The sequence below is a fragment of the Pseudophryne corroboree genome, chromosome 8, assembly GCF_028390025.1.
Source record: "Pseudophryne corroboree isolate aPseCor3 chromosome 8, aPseCor3.hap2, whole genome shotgun sequence".
In the NCBI taxonomy this organism is placed as follows: domain Eukaryota; kingdom Metazoa; phylum Chordata; class Amphibia; order Anura; family Myobatrachidae; genus Pseudophryne; species Pseudophryne corroboree.
Genome location: NC_086451.1, coordinates 356,494,844 through 356,517,263, shown reverse-complemented (window position 1 = coordinate 356,517,263; position 22,420 = coordinate 356,494,844). Strand labels below are relative to the sequence as shown.

General features: G+C 45.5%; 1 protein-coding gene across 3 annotated transcripts in view; it reads right to left on the bottom strand.

Annotated features, from left to right (window-relative positions):
- LOC134949123 (fibronectin type-III domain-containing protein 3A-like) overlaps positions 1–22,420 on the bottom strand; it is a 234,524-nt gene that overhangs the window by 76,074 nt on the left and 136,030 nt on the right. For all 3 annotated transcript variants that reach the window (XM_063937521.1, XM_063937520.1, XM_063937522.1), the window contains exons 7-12: positions 16,418–16,476; positions 4,019–4,176; positions 2,898–2,957; positions 1,321–1,459; positions 1,125–1,178; positions 301–422 (exon numbers count right to left, since the gene is read on the bottom strand). In XM_063937521.1, coding sequence (XP_063793591.1) covers positions 301–422; positions 1,125–1,178; positions 1,321–1,459; positions 2,898–2,957; positions 4,019–4,176; positions 16,418–16,476 — 592 coding nt within the window. The remainder of the gene's footprint in view (positions 1–300; positions 423–1,124; positions 1,179–1,320; positions 1,460–2,897; positions 2,958–4,018; positions 4,177–16,417; positions 16,477–22,420) is intronic.

Genomic DNA, 22,420 nt, shown 5'->3' with positions numbered 1-22,420 from the left:
TGCGCCTGGTTCTGCGCGACTGCTTGCCCTAAGCATCTTTTTCGCTCCAACGTGCATCTTAGTCACAATTTGATGTAATAAAAATGTTTCACAGGACTGCACGGATTAATCTGATTTGCGGCGTGTACCAGGATGGCTTTGCCTATTATATTACTGACAATTTAAAATATCACCCAGACTCGCCGGAATAGCACAGAGGCCAGCATCTCACAGGCTATTACATATCCAATATTTCCCTTCTTAGGCAGAAAGACAATGAAGTAAAATGAAAGCAAAAACATTGCATTAATTTAAGCATACCTCATTCCAATGTCATTTTTGGCCGCTATTCTAAAGGCATATTTTGTAGATGGTGACAGCTTTGTTAACTTGTATTGCTTAAGGTGACCAAAGCAGCATTCTTTAAACGGTCCATGTTTCCCCTTAGAGAATAAAGAAATCATAATTTAGTGTTATTCTTGACAAGTCTAATTGTAATATTCCATTTCATTCACTTCAAATATTGCCTGTGTTCTATTCATTATCCCAACAGGTCTACTATGTAGCAACAGAAAAGAGGGAGGTCCTTTCCCATTTACCTGGTTAGAGCTACTACTATAACATACTCCCCAGGCATTATTAAGGAGGCTGTAAGGATGACTTATGTACTGAAGTCCATGAATGCAGATGACAAGGCGACGGGTGCATCAGACTTCCAGGCTGTAATCTACCAGTTTTCCGTGTTCTGGGATTTTGAGTGGTAAATGGTGGAGTGATAGCATCTCATTTTGGGATCAGTGATCCCTATGGATAAACGCACCAAGCATGCAAATGCACTATGACGGAGCAAAGATAGAAGACAAATAGTAATTGCTCAGTCATCCATCTTGTGTAAACCCTGTATACACTCTAGTCTTATTTCACTATAGGAATCAAAAATTCCCTGAACTCCTGTCTCCTCTGTGTCCGCTGCCAAGACATATAATGACAACACTTGCATATTGAGATATGGGGGCCAGTACTATAGAAGTTATTGGGTGGGTCCTAGTAATTATGAACGGGAGCAGAAATGGAGTTGGGAGTAACCCCCTTCGTTAAAGCAATCAATGTCACGTGGCAAAGAAATATAAAACAGCTTCCAGTACCTCATCCCATTCCAAAAGGTAGCCATTGATTTTAGAACCATTGTCATTTGATGCCTGAAAGAAAAGGGAAATAAACATCAATACACCTCCAATAATAAAAGGGCTCAGTTAAAAATAACATCTGAAATGCTTAATCAGACCCTGTAACATGAGTGCAACAGACAGCGACACATGAAATGAAGCTCTGTGGACTTACCTTCCATTGTAGATTCAGACAATTTCGACTACGGTTTGTAAGTTTCGGTGGGGCTGGTGTATCCGGCTCACAGCTTTCCGTAGTAAAACTCACAAATTCAGAAATGGATCCCTCTAAAGGCGGACATGTAGCAGAAACTCTAAAAACAATAACAAGCGTATGATTATAAAAATGCTATTAAAACAATAACCACATCCTGTCTATCTAGATGACCTTCCAGATGCATGGGCAGTATGGCAAATCTTGATGCTGGTCAAAATGAAACAATATACATCTAGCCTCAACACACCATGCAGCGCTAGATGCCTGGTGTGAGTGAGCTGGCTGTTCAATTCTGCTAACGTCTTTTATTGCCGCAATGACCTAGGACGCATGAGGAGACTGTGGCGATTCATGTGATATATGGGGTGTGGTATGTCTAGGTCGACCACTATTGGCCGAAGTAAGTAGGTCGACAGGGACTCTAGGTCGACATGAGTTTGTTTTTGTGTCGTTTTCTTCGTAGAGTGACCAGGAACCCCAATAGTGCACCGTGTCCCCTCGCATGGCTCGCTTCCCTCACCATGCTTACCGTTCCCAATTGTAGTCCACGTGGTTGGAAAGTATGAAAAAGTTTAAAAAAAATTTCTTTTATTTTTAAACGTGAAAAAATCATGTCGACATTACATTGTGACTAAAACAGGTTTTTGGCAAAAAAGACCACCAGCGCTAATGCGACCTGGAGTGCCAAAAGGGTCTGTTTGGCGTGAGTGCAGCAATCAATTTAAACTGGTCTGTCCTTTTTTTAATTGAATAACAACAGCTTTATTTATAAACAGTTGATGAAGGTAATGGTGAACAAAATAGTGCTGTAATTCATGCCACCCATTTAGACTCGGTTTTGATTTGTAAACTGATTCGATTCGGATTGGATTCTGCAGGCAACCGTAAACAAGTGGCATTACGAAGGGTCTGGTTGTTAGTGAATTACTAGATTGTAGTAAAAGAAGTCTCTCATAAAAATCCTGCCACTACTAGATGTAAGTATAACAGGTGTACTTTGTGGGTAATTCAATTAGTCGTGGGTACAAATTGATGCGCCGGACCTATTTAATTAGCAGGGTTTACCTGCGCGCAGGTCTCTGCAGTCCCGCGAGCAAGTACCCAGGATTGAATTGCACCTTACAGGAAAAGTCCACATAAAAAAACTAAAAAAATTGAATAAAATAAAAAATGGTTCCGCTCGTGAAAAAAACATACTAATTCCACAGTTTACACGGAATCAGTGTGTTTCCGTACGTAAATCCCGGTTTTCGGTGTGGAAAATTGCTATTTAATGGATCAGCCTTTCCTCGCGCCGCAGGGATTTTTTGCCGGCAATGAGTCGCGGGGTAAACCCAGCGGCTAATTGAATTCCCCCCTTTAAATCTAAATTTGCAAATAAAGCTCTCATTACAAAATACTGCAATCTATACACACTATAATTAAAAATCATGTAAGAAGGGCACATGTTCATTGCATGCCCTAACAGAACACCCTTTTTTCAGGTCTGTTAAATGTATGTAACAAATACCGAGTGACTGTCAAAGTGTACGTACCGTGCAAGGTAGTCCGTTGCTGGTCGCAGGTCGGTCAGTGTGCATGTTGTAGCACCGCCTCTATGAACACAAATCATCATTAGTATTAACTATTACACAACATACTGTAGCATTGATCTATTTATCTCTACGCTGGAGTTCTTTGGGTAGCTAAATCACCCTGGTTCTACAATTTTGTTCCTGTTCAAAACATATTTAGTCTAAGCAAAATACAGCACCTGTAACTGATATATCAGGTTCCATAGTTTGGGATTCTGGGGGTAATTCCAAGTTGATCGCAGCAGGAATTTTGTTAGCAATTGGGCAAAACCATGTGCACTGCAGGGTAGGCAGATTTAACATGTGCAGAAAGAGAAAGATTTGGGTGGGTTATTTTATTTCTGTGCAGGGTAAATACTGGCTGCTTTATTTTTACACTGCAAATTAGATTGCAGATTGAACACACCACACCCAAATCTAACTCTCTCTGCACATGTTACATCTGCCTCCCCTGCAGTGCACATGGTTTTGCCCAACTGCTAAAAAAAAATCCTGCTGCGATCAACTTGGAATTACCCCCACTGTGCTGTTTATCTGGCTCTATATCTACTAATATGTCTGGTAGTTTGCAGATTTGGACACACTTGTCTGTATTAGGAAACTATACACCAGATCTCATATACACCATATTAGGTCATAGGACTGCCTATGGTCACACATCTAGCAACTCAGCCATGTCCAAAGGCCTCTGCTATACTGCCTGCTGTAGCGTATGACAGAGCACTCCAAGCTTCCAACACCTCTCGCTATTTGCATCAGATGGAAGCATATTGCCCTCCCCCCTTCCTTAAATGCTATATCATCGTTTCTTTCGTTAGTGACTAGACCTTAAACAAGGCTCCATCATCCGCCTTTCCTACACATACCAGCTTGGTCACCTTATTACTTTAGTTTATTTACTTTTAATCATCTGTACATGTTCTAGGTTTTGAGGAAGTTTAATACAAAATAACCTGTTCACAGAATACGTAATTCCAATTGTCTTTAGTATTGTAAAGGTAGGGGAAGATTCTGTGCAGGAGTAACTGACTGCAGTGATTGCTCCCTTACAATACATATGAACGGACACAGTTACTACTCACGAGTAGGCAGGTTTGAACCTCCCGTTCTTGCCACTGTTGGACACCGCCACCTCATGCATGAACGTCCCTGGTAAGAGGTTGGCTGGGCTTTCTCGGTTTTGTGAGCCAACTTGCACGCTCCACGACAGCACGGCCGACCTTGCTGCCAAGCTTGAAACCTATGTACAACATGACAACAAAATCGTACAATGTAAACATGTCGTCATGTGTCCCAAAAACATCTGAAAACGTGATTTAAAGGGGAGCTCCAGTTTTATAGACATTTTATTGCCCAGGAAGAGTTACTTATCTAAGACAACTGATTTGCCGTGAAATACAGACAAGCACAATTCGCTTAAATACATAACATTCCTAAATATATTTTATATATATACACATACATATATATATATATATATGTATAAAAAAATAGACATTCTGATATCTGATATAAAGTTGCCACTGAGAGCATAGATTTTTCCATATGTACGCAAGGCTTATCAGTCTAAGTCTGGGTATACACTGAGCGATATATCAGCTGTTTAATCGAATGCCCGATATATTTTTCAAGCTGTCAGCAAGTGTACCCCCGGTATGTCTGAACAACGTCATTCACAGACATATCGCATTGGCCCTGCAAGCACAGCTGATGCCAGATATATTGGCGCATCAGGCTGTGTATACTGGCCACGGTCGGCCCAACCATTACGCCGCATATGCAGCTGAGTAGAGCGCCACAGGATGGAGGTCTCCGAACTGAGGGGGCATGGTTTGGCAGCCATACTGAGCTGGCACCTTGGTGGGCGGGGCTCCATTGCCTGACCGTGAGGTCGTCCACCCCCGCAGACAGCGGGGTTTGGCATCACTCACTGCCGGACCCAGCGCCTGTGGGGTGGGATCTCTCCTGACACCTCCTTTGCCCGGAGCTCCCGTCTGATGGGTGTGCACCTTGGTTGAGCTGTGCCTGCTACCACTCACAAGCTGGCAGCCTGTATACAGGGAGAGGCAGCAGGGCTGAGCTGCACAAGCTGGTGTGCGGACTCCGAAGATGCCAGAGCAGAACCAGATGTACAGAAAGGCAGAGCGGGAATACTGTGTTGTTAGGCCTAGCACAACATGGTACATAACCAACATCATAATAATAATAATAATAATAATAATAAAGATATAATTAACGGGAGGGGGGGGGGGGGGAGAGCAAATAATAAAGATGTTAAGAGTAATAGGATGGAAGGCTAGTGAGAGTGACTGCTTAATAAGAGAGCTTAAAAATTATGTAGTATAGATGGGTTAGTGACAATTGATGTATGGGTTGATGATAAAGGAATGGCAATAAAAATAACAGAGGAAGGGCAGGTTAATAAGAATGAGGGAGTTAATGATTTCTGTGGTTCGTCTGTTAAATATTATGGAGAAGGGAGTGTTGATGTGTATAATGAACGGGACAGGATGGCAAAAGTAATGAAGGGGGCATGGAGAAAGCGAACGAGAGGATAGAGAATAGACTATAGGAGGGCTAGAAGGCAGCAGAGAAAAGAGGATTTTGGTACTTACCGATAAATCCATTTCTCTGAATCCTCTAGGGGACACTGGAGTCTTATACAGTAGGGGTGTGAAGCTTGCAACCGGAGGTGTGGCACAATCTAAAATTAGCATTGTGTGCACAGCCGGTTCCTCCCCCTTCACATCCCTCCTCGCTCAGTTTAGAAAATTTGACTGAGAGAATAGGACATGATAGTTGAACACATGGCGAGGAACCGAACCGTACAATCTATCAAACAGCACCCAAGAACTCTTAACTGTAAAACTAACGCTGTTTGTACAAACTTTGTAAAATCCATATTAGGCACAGAGCCCCACTGTGATTTGATCCTATGACCTTGTTCGTCAAAGTCCAGGGACTAACCATGTGAGCCACAAGAGTCCTTTGAACAGGAAGTGTGAACCCAGTAGGCTGACAGCACCGAGGCGGGCGTCCAGTGTCCCCTAGAGGATTCAGAGAAATGGATTTATCGGTAAGTACCAAAATCCTCTTTTCTCTTTCATCCACTAGGGGACACTGGAGTCTTATACAGTAGGGGACGTCCCAAAGTTATCCCCCAGGGAGGGAGTGCTGTCGGTTGCCTGCAAAATTAAACGTCCGAACTTCGAGTCCCCGGACGGAAAAGTATCAACCTGTAAAATCTTGCGAACCTGTGGGCTGAGGACCACATTGCCGCTTTGCAAAGTTAAGTAGTGGAAACCCCTCTGGCCGCCGCCCATGAGTCGCCCACTGGTCGGGTGTTAGGAGCACCCGTCTGAAACGGAAACTGTTTTCCACAGGAAATGTAAGTTTGTCGAATGGCAAGTCTAGACCAAGACTGCTCAGATGCTGGCCAACGCTTCTGAGGCTGATCACAAATAACCAAGAATTAGTCCGACCTTCTGAAGTACGATGTAACTTGTAGGCAAACACGGTAAACTCGGACACAGCCCAGGACACGTCTCTATCTGCGAGACCCTGAAAATATACTACAATTGGTTGGGCTACTCGAAGCTCCGAAACAACCATAGGAAGGAAAGCTGCTTTTGTACTGAGATCTGCCCGAAAAGCTCCCAACCCAGAAAACCGCCTGGCCGGAGCCTAGGCCAGCATTAACGTGACCGTCTAAGATAGATATTTCAGATCTATTTAAACACCAAATTTAAGTGCCAAGACGCAGTAGGAGGACGAAGAAGGGGGTTGGATCCCCCGGACCCCTTGTAAAAAGGTCTGAACCTCTCAAGGATGTTAACCGCTGTCGAAATAGGATGGATGGAACCGAAATTTGACCACTCAGAGAACTCATCCTCAGTCCTACTTCCTGACCTGCCAAAAGGAAAAGTAGAAGTCTGGAGAAGTGGAAATTTGCCGAATTCCACCCACCTATGACAAGAGCCCTAGTACCTCCACGAAGGGTTGTAGTAGTGTATGGCTGTGACCGGCCTCCTAGTGGTAATCATCTAAGAATAGTCGATCCTGGTGTCCATCTGTTTCATAGGATCCGGGTTTCTAAAACCACGCTGTTAAAAGCAGCCCGTTTCTGGATGTTGGAACGGTCCCTGAGATATCAGGGCCCCTCTCTGAGATAACCTTAAAGGATCTTCCGTTGGTAACCCGCGCAGCAGGTCAATCTGGTGCGATTAGAATCACAGACACTCGCTCTCGTTTCAGCCCTTTTCAGAACCCTGAGAATGAGTTGGAAAGGTGGAAAAACGTAAACCCTCCTGTAACACCAAGAAAATGTTAATGTGTCCACTCCTTCAGCTGTTGGACCTTTTGTCCCGGATACATTCTTTTTTTTTTTGGCTTCCTCTAACGCCATTCCGTTCTTTTTTCCTCCTTGACGGTTTACGTATGCCGTCGTCGTGACGGTGTTCGACTGCATCCTTATGTGTTGACCAATGATCTGGTCCTTTGGCCAAGAAAGAGGTATTCTCCAGAAGCGTCCACTGAAACTAATGCTATTCGAAGCCGGCACCCCAACCTGTAAGGCTGGCGTCTGCTGGCAGGAACCACCAATCCCAAATGTCGAATCTCTAGCCTGCTGCGAGATTCGTGTACAATGACAAATAAAGGAAGTGCGTAAGCGTGGTGGAAGTGGGAGTCTTCGACGTAGAAGCCAGTGTGACCTTGCTACCTGAGCAATGAGGTTCATCTGTAATGGACAGGAATGAAGCCTGCCACCAACTTCCCGAAAAATTCCACACAGAGGTGTAGAAAATCGTTCCGGACCTCAGTACCTGAGTCTGTAGGTCCTGGACCCTGTTCTTTGGTAGGAATCCTCTCAATAGTAGCCTGTCCAAGAGGAGACAGAGGAATTGAATCCGTTGAGTTGGCCAGAGGTTGGATCTCTGGAAATTTACAATCTCCCCATGTTGAACGAGAATGGATGGGATGTCTGAACATCCCTGATCAACTGGTCTCGAGAGGATGCATTGATTAGCATGTCGCCTAGCTGAGGACCAATCGTGCCATGATCTTCTGTCAAGAGTCTTGGGGCCAGTGATAGACGGAATGGCAAGGCCCTGAATTGGTAGCGATCCCTCAGCAGTGCAAACCCTAAGTAAGCCTGGTGAGGGGTCCAGATTGGGATATGCAGATCTGCATGTTATAAACCTGTCATGATCGACTGGATTGATTCCAGTTTGAATTTGTAGACACTTAGAGAACGGTTTAAAACTTTTAAATTGAGTATCGGCCGGACTGTCCTGTCTGACTTGACATTGACAAAAGGATTGGAGCAGAGAGCCATTCCTCACTGAGAGGCGGCAACTGGGAGAATGATCTCTGAACGTAGCAATCTTTCCATTTCCGGTAGTAGTTCTGATTCTTTCTGAGGGCACCGGGGCAATTTTCGCCCACCAAGGGGGAACCCAGGTGAGCCGTGAGGCCGTCCTGTTACGGTCTTGTCAGCAGATTCATTCCGCTGTCTGGCTGCCTGTGAGCGGCCTCTACCTCTGCCCCCACGTACTTGTGTACCAAAAACTCTTCCTCGGGCTCGCAAGGGCTGAGCTCTAAAAGAATCACCCGCTGTTCCCGAATAACCTCTCCTAACCTGTGTAATGGTTCTTGTATAAGGAGTAGGCATACAAGTGGACGCTGTAGCCTGCGAAATCCACTTGTCCAACACTAGACCGAAAAACATCTCATCCTCAAAGGGGGGTATTCTACCACACCTTGGCGTGAATATCCCTAGAGGCTTGACACAAGTGTGAAGCTGAATCACGAATGTGTTACGCCAGGTGGGTAACTTCTTCCAAGCCATTTTCCCCCTAAATAGCCTGTACTATGCGTCCAGATCAAGCTCCCAAGGCCTTGTCAACCCACGCGCAGACGACCGTAGGTCTCTGTGCTGCACCTGCCACAAAAAATTGACGTTAAAGCTGCGTCAACCTCTTAAGGTCGTTATATGAGGTAACGGTAAGATTGACTTCTTTGACAACCTTCCTAGGAAAACACCCACAAGTGGCGTAAACTCTCACTTATCCATTATACCTTAGGAAGGGGATAAGTTACTGGAAAACCTTTTTGGAAATTTAAAACGTTATTCAGGTTGGTTCCAAAACCTCCTCCATTTGAGACTGGAGGGATTTAGAAATTGGAAAACGCTGCTGAAACGCGCCTTCGAAATTCGAACAAGTCAAATCTACTAGCTCCTTTAAAATCTAGGATCACAGATTGTTGTGATTTCCTTGTCCTCTTTTGGAAATTCGGCGTCTAGGTTAGAATCAATCAACTCACCCATTGTATCAATGAGAACACCCGCTTCCTTCTCGTTTCCGGTACGAGAGGAAGAGGCCCTTTTAACCGCCTTACACATTGTTACCGCTTGTGCGAGAGGCGTTAACCTGATGAGCAAGTCATCCATTGTCTTTGAGAATCCCGCAGCACTGATTATTGCCTGCGAGATTCTGGTATCCGATCGGAGATTCTATCCGCAAGGTTATCCTTGTCCTAGCCGGAGCACTGCTCCCGGGTGGAGCGTCCCTGTCTAAGCAGGAATCGCACACCCCGGGACTGCCTTTGATACATTACTGTAGCCTGTGTACAACCATACCAGGTCTCTGTCCCGTTGGAGGTCTTTGCATGAAACCTGTCATGGAAACCCCCTACCAGGATCTTTCGTGTCGCTTTCACCCTTTAACTAGGAAGAGAAAGGTTATGAGAGATGACGGAAGCAAAGTTATCGGATCCGGCTGGAATTACTGTTCCTTTCTTTATATAGAAACTAGAACAGGACAAAAATATATTTATATAAATAAATAAAAAATAAATAATTAAAGAGAAACACCAGCCGACATGCAACCTCTACACCTCAAACCGTAACTCGGCTCCGATGGTAGAGTTTGTATCCGCTTGCTTCCTTGTATTTTCGTTAGGATCTTTATAATAGAAGTCCGTTGAAAATATAAATAGTATGGTAAAATTCTATGTTGAGGAACTTGCATCTGCGGTAACGGAATACCGTAGCAGATGACGGGAACAATAGTATACTGGATTTATCTGGCTGGATTCTGAGGAAAAAAAAAAAAAATTATAAAAATTATTTACATTAAACAGCCTCGTTGCAACCCTCGCATTCTAAAACTGTGATTCAGTTCGGAGGTCGGGGTTGATATCCAGACGTTCCCTATATTTTCCTAGGATCTTTGTATTAGAAGTCCCTTGAAAATTATAAAAGCATAAAGATGCTTGATTTAAACCATGTCAAACAAATCCATTGCAGCAGAGACCTAAAATAAAAACTACCAGCAGAGGGAGCAATTATTACATCTTTCTATGTATAACCTAGGTATAAAAAACCCCTCCCTCTGTCCTTTCACTGGCTGAGGGAAATGTTGTCACTATAGGGGGCTGTACCTTTGCTAAAGTCACTTGGCGCCTTTTACTGTATGTAAAGATGGCCGCCACTAAAAAATTGTAAGTACCTCATTAAAAACCCCCTCATATCTTCCATAGCCGCCGCTCCCTTCAAGATTATTGGTCCTACTGTGCCCCCGTCTCCCCTCAGCCTTCCGCTCTCTGTGCAGCTGATGTGGAGAGCGCTGTGCCTCAGCGAGGCGGTGGGAAGTGTCGGGCAGGCGCGCTCCAGCGGCCGGCGGGACCATCCGAGCGGGCGGCTGTGTATCAGCAAGGCGGGGGGAAGTGGCGAGCGGGCAGCTGCGCGTCAGCGGGCGGGCGGCGGTGAGAGATACAGCCCGCAGTCTCCCCTTGACCCTCTTCTGCGGCCGGCGGGAGTAACATGCGAGCGCTCCGTTGTGACATCGCTGAATCTGAAACTCCTTCTCCTGTCTCCCCCTCAGTGCTGGGGCGGTAGGGGGATGCCGCTGACGTGTCTGAAAATTATCTAACTATAATAGGGGAGCGGGCGTGGATGCTGCAGCCGCCATGATAAAGCCTCAAGTGTCTGACTAGGGGCCTGAAATACAACCAGTACTCACCGTCTCTGTGCTCCGGATTTTTGTTTTAGGAAAAGAGAGGCAGATCCCTTTATTGGGATCTTAGTCTCCTTTCAGTGACGCCTGCACCTTCCTTTTGTTAGGAAGGATTGGGCTATGTCCAGTTAGATTCTGCCTGCTCCCTCCTTTGCTAGGTGGAATTGGGCTCTTGTTAAAGGTTTGTGTTTTAAAACCTGCACCCTCCCTTTAGTTAGGAGGGATTGGGCCAGTCATGAATGACTAAAAATAAATAAAATTAAATTAAATAAAGAAAACTTCAAGGAGCATGGAGCTCCCTTCAGTGCCTGTTACCTCTTAGGCACAATTTTCTAAACTGAGGGAGGAGGGATGTGAAGGGGGAGGAACCGGCTGTGCACACAATGCTAATTTTAGATTGTGCCACACCTCCGGTTGCAAGCTTCACACCCCTACTGTATAAGACTCCAGTGTCCCCTAGTGGATGAAAGAGAAATCCTGAAAACATGAGCTGCTGGGGGAAGATGCACTCAGGGTGTGGAAGCCCCTGTTGCAGGCTAATAGGGTATGTGGTCTACTCAGTGCAGGTATAGGTGGGTGATGTGTCCTGGGTATCCCCACTATGTACCAGGACACAAGATGTCTGCACAACCTGTAAAAGAGATGCCCATACCCTGTATTAATGAGTGATGCCCATACCCTGTATTATCCTTGTGAGAACTAGCCTTCCTATCAGGCTGGACACGTCCCCATAGAGATGAGAAGGGGGAATGTCATGAGGCCACAACCCCTCCATGAGAGGCCACCTCCTTTCTGGTGGACCGCAGCACCCTGCCCTAAAAAAAATCCTAGCATGAACACTAGTGAGCACTGTCAGGATTCCGATGCCTGTATGTTGACTGTCGGCAACTGGACTGTCGGGATGCCATAGACATCCAACAACAACATCTACCGTCACATTCCAAACTGACAACTTTTTTTAAAACAAGATTATGCACCAATTGAAACCCCACCCATGTTGTAGCTCCTCCCTCAATATCCACTGTGAGGGACCCCAAAATCTATATTTGCTTACCAGAAAAATTAGGCTCGAGCTGGCCCTGGTACGGGTGGTCAACTTGCTGCAGTGACCACCGGTGACTAAAGGTGGGTACACACTAGCAGATATATCTGCAGATCAATTGATCGGCAGATATATCTATGGACGGATCGGGCAGTGTGTTCAGCATACACACTGCCCGATCCGTCGGGGACTAACGTCATGAACTGGGTGGGAGTGTATACACGCCCGCCCAGTTCAGCTGTCAAACACCGCCGGCCGCCGCAGCATGTGTACGGACGGTCGACCGACCGCCCCGTACACACACAGCGACGCGCCAATATATCGGTAGATATATTGGCCGTCGGCTGTGCTGCGCGGCCGACGCGATACGTCTGTGAACGACGGACTTCACAGACGTATCGGCCGTACACACTGGCCGACGGTCCCGCGATATATCGGCCGTTCAAGAGAACGGCCGATATATCGACCAGTGTGTACGGGCCTTAACATCTCAACTGGATGGGCACATTTAAATGCCCACCCAGGTGTGATGCCAAGGCACAACACATTGGGTGGATGATTGGTAAGCGTGTATGCATGCCAGGTGTGTACCAGGCTTTAATCTACTAAAGGACGCAGTCTGAAATTACTTTACAGAGAACAATAGATTACATTCAGCAAATGTAAATGCATCAGCATACCTCAGCCATGAATAATCACAAAATGTACGTCAATGTTAAAAAAAATTTTTTTTAATGTATCAAACCTGATTTGTAACGTTTAGCTATTTAGGTACAGCCAGATTAGCCTGGACAGGAAGGGATGTAAAAAAAAACAAACTGTACAAAGTAAAACCATATTGTGCACTGACCTTGTAACCATTGGTAAAGGTAACTTTCAGGCATGACAGATGAAACTAACAATATGGGACTGATTGGTTGGATGCAGGTGCATCTGTGCGCCATAATTATTTAAAAAATGTTGTGCTGCATTCTTAGCCACACACAGGACAGCTGTGGTCCCTTTTGTTCCGAGAGGCAGGAAGGTTTATGTGGTGGCCAGTTAGGGCATGCAGACAGACCGGAACAAGGCTCTTTCAGCTGCGGATGTATTTTGGTATCGATGCACAGTTTGAAAACATCAAAAGAAAAGAATGCACCTACGCGAGAGGTGCGCGCATCTTCCGGACATATGAAAGCCTACGTCAATGTGTCTTACATTCTACAGCTATTACAGATGATCACTATGCAGCATACAGTAACTGTAAAAAGAAACAAACCCCCTCAATGATCTGGTTTAGAAACGAAAACCAAAGAAAAATGCACAATGTGCTTTAACCAAAATACACATTAAAACTTGCACCCTTATGGGCTGACGCCGAGTTGGTAGCAACATAGGCGTAAATATGTGCACAGAAAAATAGCATATTCCCACACCTTTGCAAAGCTGCACACATCATAGCATGCGTACGTCTCTGCATCGGCTTACTAATAATGGTCATCGTCAACAGTGTGCACTGGTCTGATGAGCCACGCACACGTGAAAGCTCTCTTACTGAATTATACCCTATGTAAGTATGCCCGTTCCCATCGCCTGTTCCTTCTGAACAGTCATACGATTTGGCGCATTCACATTCTATGAGGTTCTGCATAGTCGCGCATGAGCAGCGCAAAACCACGCATGTTAAGCTACACAAACTCATCAGACCCTTAATGTACTCAGTAGAGTTAAAGAATGTGACCTATAAGCAGCATTCATCAGACTGGTGCAAGAATCTACCAAGAAGATGATTCTATCACCATCTATAAACAATACAATATAAAATTGACTTTCTGGGAAATCACTGCTGACTGTTCATTCTAAAAAATAAAATCTAGAAAGAAAATATATGTTTTGAGACAAAAAAAATTATGAAAAAACATAAAAATAAAAAATATTGCCAGATATATAATAAATACTATCTGAATACTCGTGCTTGGCTACGGAATTTAAAGAATAATGGCAATCTTTGTCAGGCCGCACCTCTGGGCTTCCCCGGATTGATGCTGTCACAATGCTGGTGCTGAGGAGAATAATCCGCCTCCTTCTCTGCCCTGTCCCACCTCTGATTCTGCCCTGCTCAGTGCTGTAAGTGCTGGGACGACAGGCCAAGCTCCGCCCGCTGTATGTTAAATATGTCAGGTTTGCAGGCTGACTCTATGTCAAAGGGCCCTAGGTCTCCTTGCTTAGCTTCTCGCTCTCCTTAGGGCTCCTCCTTTGATGTAGACAGGTGAAGATTTTTTTCACAACACTTCAGGTCACTGGGAGAGCTGTTGGTACCCTTTACACTGCAGATATGCAGGTTTCCAGGAACAGCATTGTGTCCTATCCCCTCCGTGACTTGGTATCGCCGGCACCACGACTCCCCTCTGTGAGGGGGGAATTTTCAGTAATCATTTCACCCCTTTTAACCCCTATGTGGGTGGAATTTTGAAAAATCACTTCTTAGTGGGTGCCTGCGTCACTAAGGCAAGTTACTGTCCAAATGTCCTTTTGGTCGGGGTTGTGTGTGTGTATATATATATATATACACACATACACACTACCTTTTTGCCCGCAGCTTTGCCCGCATGGAAATTTTAACGCAATAAGACTATTTTCATTGCGCCCATCTTCAAGTTTAAGTTCACTACCCAACCCCTAAAAAAATTAAGACGGGATGTACTAAGTTGCTACGCTGCGCTATTAGCCCTCTTACTGCTAAGTTCCACTGTTAGATTCCGCCTCACCTCCCGGCGCTGTCATTGTTTTCCGCGTCACGTGATCTTTTTGTTACATTACCTGCCCCAATAGTCCGCCCATTGATCCTTCGCAGGACCCGTATGTAATAAAGTACGGGACCTGTAACCTCCCCTCGTTTACTAACTGCACTTTTGCCCGGCTCATAACAGCTCCCATCCATAACGGCATGCCCTGAGCGACCGCAACGGAGGAGCAGCGCGGCATCAGTGTCACCATTCATCAACGTGACCCTGAAAACTATGGATTTTTACATGTCACCCTCTTGACACCCCCACCCCTAGGGGTGTCTTATCCATACAGTATTTTTTTCCAGATTGTAAGTCATATGTGTACCAAGTTTGGTGTAAATTGCTCCAGGCATTCCAGAGTTATGTTAGAACATACACACATACATACATCCGTTTTTATATACAGTATACAGATAAAAAGAAAAAATTGTAGTTCTTTACTACAGTAGTACTTTAATACAGTAAGAAAAGTAAAAGAATAGCTATTTCATTGCAATCTGAAATTCAGGAAGCATCACTCAACTATGCATTGTTAATAACTATGATGTAATGGTATTTGAATGAACTGTGTGTCCTTAGGTACCCTTATAAAGCACAAAGATAAGCAAAGCCCTCTGAAGCTGCCATTATGTCAGAAGAAGCATGGCCAGAAAGGCTCCAATCCCAAAAACACAGTTTGCTTAGAATACCCTGATAAGATTAAGGGGTATATTCAATTGAAGTCGAAAACTACCGTCTGTCGAAAAGACGGCAGTTTTCGACTTTTTGAGGTCGAATCTTGATTCGACCTATTCAATATATCCCTACATTTTTCGACAAGTCGATGAATTCGACTTGTCGAGAAGCACGTGGGTCGGCGGAATAGCTGCTGATCCACGCGCTTGTGTCGAAAACGGGGCCAAAACCAAAAGGTTTTGACTATCTCAGATGCGGACCCAAAGGAGGAGAGGGGGGAGAGCCGCAGGGAGACGGGGGACTGCTGCGGGCAGCTAGAGGAGATCAGCGCTACAGTACAGCTCTGCAGCAGGATGACACATACCCGCGCCGCCCACGGCAGCGTACACCCGGCTCCAGCAAGCTTGCTGGAACCGGGTGGACACTGCCGTTAGGTCGGGCTGATCTCCTCTGGCTGCCGTTGGCTGTCCCCCGCTGGTTTCCCCGCAGCTCCACCCCCCCACCCCCCTTCCTCCTCTGGGTTCATCATCTCAATTCGACTTGAAAAAGTCTAATTGAGATGGGATAGATTAGGGGTTGTCGGATACATTCCTGACAAATGCATGTCGGAATGGATTCGACGCCAATTGAATATACCCCTATGGCTCATGCAGATGGGTGAGTGACAAGAAAAGCCTGACTGTGCAGGTTCTGGCCCATTTTCCATCCGGACTGTGACTGGCTACCATGCAGACCAGAGCAGCCGCAAGTCCCTGTATAACAGTTTGTAGGAACGGTGCCTCTAAATTAAGCTTGCTTGCATAAGCCCTTATTGTAAACTACTGCCATGCAAATGATGTAAGTTAGCAATGGACAGTAATATGGCTATAGGGACAGTATGTTTTCTACTCATCCGTAGACACATCTACTTAATAATTTTCCACACAGTACACTGGCCACCAGGAGACCATCGTTTCTCATAGACCAGGACATACTTACAACAGGCTTTCCCATGCTGGGGTTTAAATCTTGCAGAATTTTTGGTTCTCCGTCTCCATCTAACAAAGACAAAGCACAGAAGTATATTCCATCAGCGTGCACTCACAGTAGGCTTATAGGACAAAATTGTTTTGTGGATTTATTTTTAACCAAAGCTTTTAAGAAACCGCCAACTGGTATTGATTTAACAGTCAGGGTACCGACAAATGCACAGATGTTAGTCTCTAATCTGTTGGGAACTAGTATTTACATAATCAGTCAATGCACTTTGCCACCATCAGAGAAAGGAATGATGCAATACTAAGTATTGCACAACATGAGTAATTATTCATCCTTGGAAATTTCATTCCACACTTCCTTGTGGGTTTAGTTATGTCTGTGACAGTATCCTATTGCACATCCTGGATTAGGGTTGCCAAGTGCTGTCCATTTACACGGAATATTACAGATCATTTTGCTGAAATAAATCTTGGGATAAAAATCTAGTAAGAAAACAGGGTCATATGCAAATAAAATTAAAGGGCCTTTCGAGAGACAAAGTGGAGACGTTACCCTTAGTGACCAATTAACTAAGCTCTAGCTAGCACAGTCTACATTGCCATGGGCAACTTCTCCACTTTATCTCTCGTGAATGTATGATTCTTTCCCCCAAAGACATTATGGGCGGAATTCAATTGTTTTTCCGCAGGCAGCCACTAGATGGCACCCAAATGGAGCAATTCAATTGTAGCGCCTTTCGCTGGCGATAGCTGCAGGCATCTGCATTTCAACTCAGCCTCCAGGGGTGGCGAGCTGAAATGCGCAAAGAGAGACCTGTTTGGGAGCCCAAGCGGTACTTTTAGCATCCGCAACCTCTATAGGCACGATCAGTGCGAAAACTAAATGCAATTGAATATCGCCCCTGCGATCTCCCATTACTTAAGATGGGAGATCAGGCGCAATAATCAATTGAATACCACCCTATATGTCAGTGAAATAACATAACAAAGTAATAAAGGTAACAATCACATACACCAGCTGCCTGCCTTTGGAAATCAAACAAATCTCGAATGCAGTAATATTATTCAAGTCAGTTATTAAAAGAAAACTAGAACAATAGGTGCTGAAAGTCAAGACATATATTATACAAACTAAAAAAAAGGTGCTTTCTGACACAAGCCATACTTTCCAAGTATAACTCTCATACCACTAATTAAAGGGTCCAAACTCTGGGCCTAATTCAGACCTAATTGTAGCAGCAAACTTTTTCTCTAATGGGCAAAACCATGTGCACTGCAGGTGGGGCAGATATAACATGTGCAGAGAGTTAGATTTGGGTGCGGTGTGTTTAAACTGAAATCTAAAATGCAGTGTAAAAATAAGGCAGCCAGTACCCTGCACAGAAACAAAATAACCCACCCAAATCTAATTCTTTCTGCACATGTTATATCTGCCACACCTGCACTGCACATGGTTTTGCCCATTAGAGAAAGATTTTGCTGCTGTGATCAGATCTTAATTAGGCCCTTAGTTTTACCATGAGTTAGTGTTGTAGAGAGGTTTCTGGAAGCAAGCGTCAAATTGGTCATTAGCACTTCCTAATCTGGCCTGATGTGTTATATTATATACATATATATATATATATATATATATATATATATATATTACACACACACATACTGGTGGACGGATTGGCACTCTTCACAAGGTATAATGTATTGCTCCGGTGCCCTCTGGAACGTACATCCAAATATTCTCAATAAGTCAATCAGCGGCACTCAGAGACTGGAAACAACTCGCAGAAAATAATAAAGTGCTAGGTGCTTTTAATCCATATAGGCAATAAAGTGGTCCAACGTTTCGGGGCGCGGACGCCCCTTTGTCAAGGTGAACAAATACATAGTGAGTCAAAAACAAAGAGGGTGTTACCTTTGTAGTGAAGAAGACCCGCCGGCGGGAGGGGCAGCAGTGTCCGGGGGAGCCTTGCGCTTCCGTCCCGGTGTGTGTGACGTGGGAGCGCCTCGGTCACGTGATGTTCCTACGCGTCGCTGGATTCCGGCGGTGCCATGGCAACCACGCAAACTAGTGTTGTCATGGCTACCCGGCATTCGGCGGTGTCCTGATCGCGGGGGTCACGGGAACCGGGCCGTGAAAGGAGACAAATGCATGATTTAAAAAAACATAAAGAGAGACACTGTGTAACAATAAAGGCATATTATGTAATGTACAGTATAAAGTGCTGTATAAACGCCGGAACATGTAGTGGATTCAATATGCAGTGCAGAATGCCTGAATGTTTAAAATGCAGGAAACTTAATCTCAATAATATTATTCTCATGGCAGATTCTGCTAAATGCATAAATGAGAAGGGGAAAGGATACATAAATATAATAAGATTTTACTTACCGATAAATCTATTTCTCGGAGTCCGTAGTGGATGCTGGGGTTCCTGAAAGGACCATGGGGAATAGCGGCTCCGCAGGAGACAGGGCACAAAAAGTAAAGCTTTTCCAGATCAGGTGGTGTGCACTGGCTCCTCCCCCTATGACCCTCCTCCAGACTCCAGTTAGGTACTGTGCCCGGACGAGCGTACACAATAAGGGAGGATTTTGAATCCCGGGTAAGACTCATACCAGCCACACCAATCACACCGTACAACCTGTGATCTAAACCCAGTTAACAGTATGATAACAGCGGAGCCTCTGAAAGATGGCTTCCTTCAACAATAACCCGCATTAGTTAACAATAACTATGTACAATTTATGCAGATAATCCGCACTTGGGATGGGCGCCCAGCATCCACTACGGACTCCGAGAAATAGATTTATCGGTAAGTAAAATCTTATTTTCTCTATCGTCCTAGTGGATGCTGGGGTTCCTGAAAGGACCATGGGGATTATACCAAAGCTCCCAAACGGGCGGGAGAGTGCGGATGACTCTGCAGCACCGAATGAGAGAACTCCAGGTCCTCCTTAGCCAGAGTATCAAATTTGTAAAATTTTACAAACGTGTTCTCCCCTGACCACGTAGCTGCTCGGCAAAGTTGTAACGCCGAGACCCCTCGGGCAGCCGCCCAAGATGAGCCCACCTTCCTTGTGGAGTGGGCCTTTACAGATTTAGGCTGTGGCAGGCCTGCCACAGAATGTGCAAGTTGGATTGTGCTACAGATCCAACGAGCAATCGTCTGCTTAGACGCAGGAGCACCCATCTTGTTGGGTGCATACAATATAAACAACGAGTCAGATTTTCTGACTCCAGCTGTCCTTGCAATATATATTTTTAATGCTCTGACAACGTCCAGTAACTTGGAGTCCTCCAAGTCACTTGTAGCCGCAGGCACTACAATAGGCTGGTTCAGATGAAATGCTGACACCACCTTAGGGAGAAAATGCGGACGAGTCCGCAGTTCTGCCCTGTCCGAATGGAAAATCAGATATGGGCTTTTGTAAGATAAAGCTGCCAATTCTGATACTCTCCTGGCAGAAGCCAGGACTAGAAGCATGGTCACTTTCCAAGTGAGATATTTCAAATCCACCTTATTTAGTGGTTCAAACCAATGAGATTTTAGAAAGTCCAAAACCACATTGAGATCCCACGGTGCCACTGGAGGCACCACAGGAGGCTGTATATGCAGCACTCCCTTAACAAAGGTCTGGACTTCAGGGACTGAAGCCAATTCTTTTTGAAAGAAAATCGACAGGGCCGAAATTTGAACCTTAATAGATCCCAATTTGAGACCCATAGACAATCCTGATTGCAGGAAATGTAGGAATCGACCAAGTTGAAATTCCTCCGTCGGAGCACTCCGATCTTCGCACCACGCAACATATTTTCGCCAAATTCGGTGATAATGTTGCACGGTTACTTCCTTCCTTGCTTTAATCAAAGTAGGAATGACTTCTTCCGGCATGCCTTTTTCCTTTAGGATCCGGCGTTCAACCGCCATGCCGTCAAACGCAGCCGCGGTAAGTCTTGAAACAGACAGGGACCCTGCTGAAGCAAGTCCCTCCTTAGAGGTAGAGGCCACGGATCGTCCGTGATCATCTCTTGAAGTTCCGGGTACCAAGTCCTTCTTGGCCAATCCGGAACCACTAGTATCGTTCTTACGCCTCTTTGCCGTATAATTCTCAATACTTTTGGTATGAGAGGCAGAGGAGGAAACACATACACCAACTGGTACACCCAAGGCGTTACCAGCGCGTCCACAGCTATTGCCTGCGGATCTCTTGACCTGGCGCAATACCTGTCCAGTTTTTTGTTGAGGCGAGACGCCATCATGTCCACCATTGGTCTTACCCAACGGGTTACCAGCATGTGGAAGACTTCTGGATGAAGTCCCCACTCTCCCGGGTGAAGATCGTGTCTGCTGAGGAAGTCTGCTTCCCAGTTGTCCACTCCCGGGATGAACACTGCTGACAGTGCTATCACATGATTCTCTGCCCAGCGAAGAATCCTTGCAGCTTCTGCCATTGCACTCCTGCTTCTTGTGCCGCCCTGTCTGTTCACATGGGCGACTGCCGTGATGTTGTCCGACTGGATCAACACCGGTTTTCCCTGAAGCAGAGGTTCTGCCTGGCTTAGAGCATTGTATATTGCTCTTAGTTCCAGAATGTTTATGTGAAGAGACGTTTCCAGACTCGTCCATACTCCCTGGAAGTTTCTTCCTTGTGTGACTGCTCCCACAGCCTCTCAGGCTGGCGTCCGTGGTCACCAGGATCCAATCCTGTATGCCGAATCTGCGGCCCTCCAATAGATGAGGACTCTGCAACCACCACAGAAGAGACACCCTTGTCCTTGGAGACAGGGTTATCCGTAGGTGCATCTGAAGATGCGACCCTGACCATTTGTCCAACAGATCCCTTTGGAAAATTCTTGCGTGGAATCTGCCGAATGGAATTGCTTCGTAAGAAGCCACCATTTTTCCCAGGACTCTTGTGCATTGATGTACAGACACCTTTCCTGGTTTTAGGAGGTTCCTGACAAGCTCGGATAACTCCTTGGCTTTTTCCTCCGGGAGAAAAACCTTTTTCTGAACCGTGTCCAGAATCATCCCTAGGAACAGCAGACGAGTTGTCGGCATTAACTGGGATTTTGGAATATTCAGAATCCACCCGTGCTGTTTTAGCACTTCTTGAGACAGTGCTAATCCCATCTCTAGCTGTTCTCTGGACCTTGCCCTTATTAGGAGATCGTCCAAGTATGGGATAATTAATATGCCTTTTCTTCGAAGAAGAATCATCATCTCGGCCATTACCTTTGTAAAGATCCGAGGTGCCGTGGACAATCCCAACGGCAGCGTCTGAAACTGATAGTGACAGTTTTGTACAACGAACCTGAGGTACCCCTGGTGTGAGGGGTAAATTGGAACGTGGAGATACGCATCCTTGATGTCCAAGGATACCATAAAGTCCCCCTCTTCCAGGTTCGCCATCACTGCTCTGAGTGACTCCATCTTGAACTTGAACTTCTTTATGTACAGGTTCAAGGACTTCAGATTTAGAATAGGCCTTACCGAGCCATCCGGCTTCGGTACCACAAAAAGAGTGGAATAATACCCCTTCCCTTGTTGTAGAAGAGGTACCTTGACTATCACCTGCTGAGAGTACAGCTTGTGAATGGCTTCCAAAACCGTCTCCCTTTCGGAGGGGGACGTTGGTAAAGCAGACTTCAGGAAACGGCAAGGTGGATCTGTCTCTAATTCCAACCTGTACCCTTGAGATATTATCTGCAGGATCCAGGGATCTACCTGCGAGTGAGCCCACTGCGCGCTGTAATTTTTGAGACGACCGCCCACCGTCCCCGAGTCCGCTTGAGAAGCCCCAGCGTCATGCTGAGGCTTTTGTAGAAGCCGGGGAGGGCTTCTGTTCCTGGGAAGGAGCTGCGTGTTGCTGTCTCTTCCCTCGACCTCTGCCTCGTGGCAGATATGAATAGCCCTTTGCTCTCTTATTTTTAAAGGAACGAAAGGGCTGCGGTTGAAAGGTCGGTGCCTTTTTCTGTTGGGGAGTGACTTGAGGTAGAAAGGTG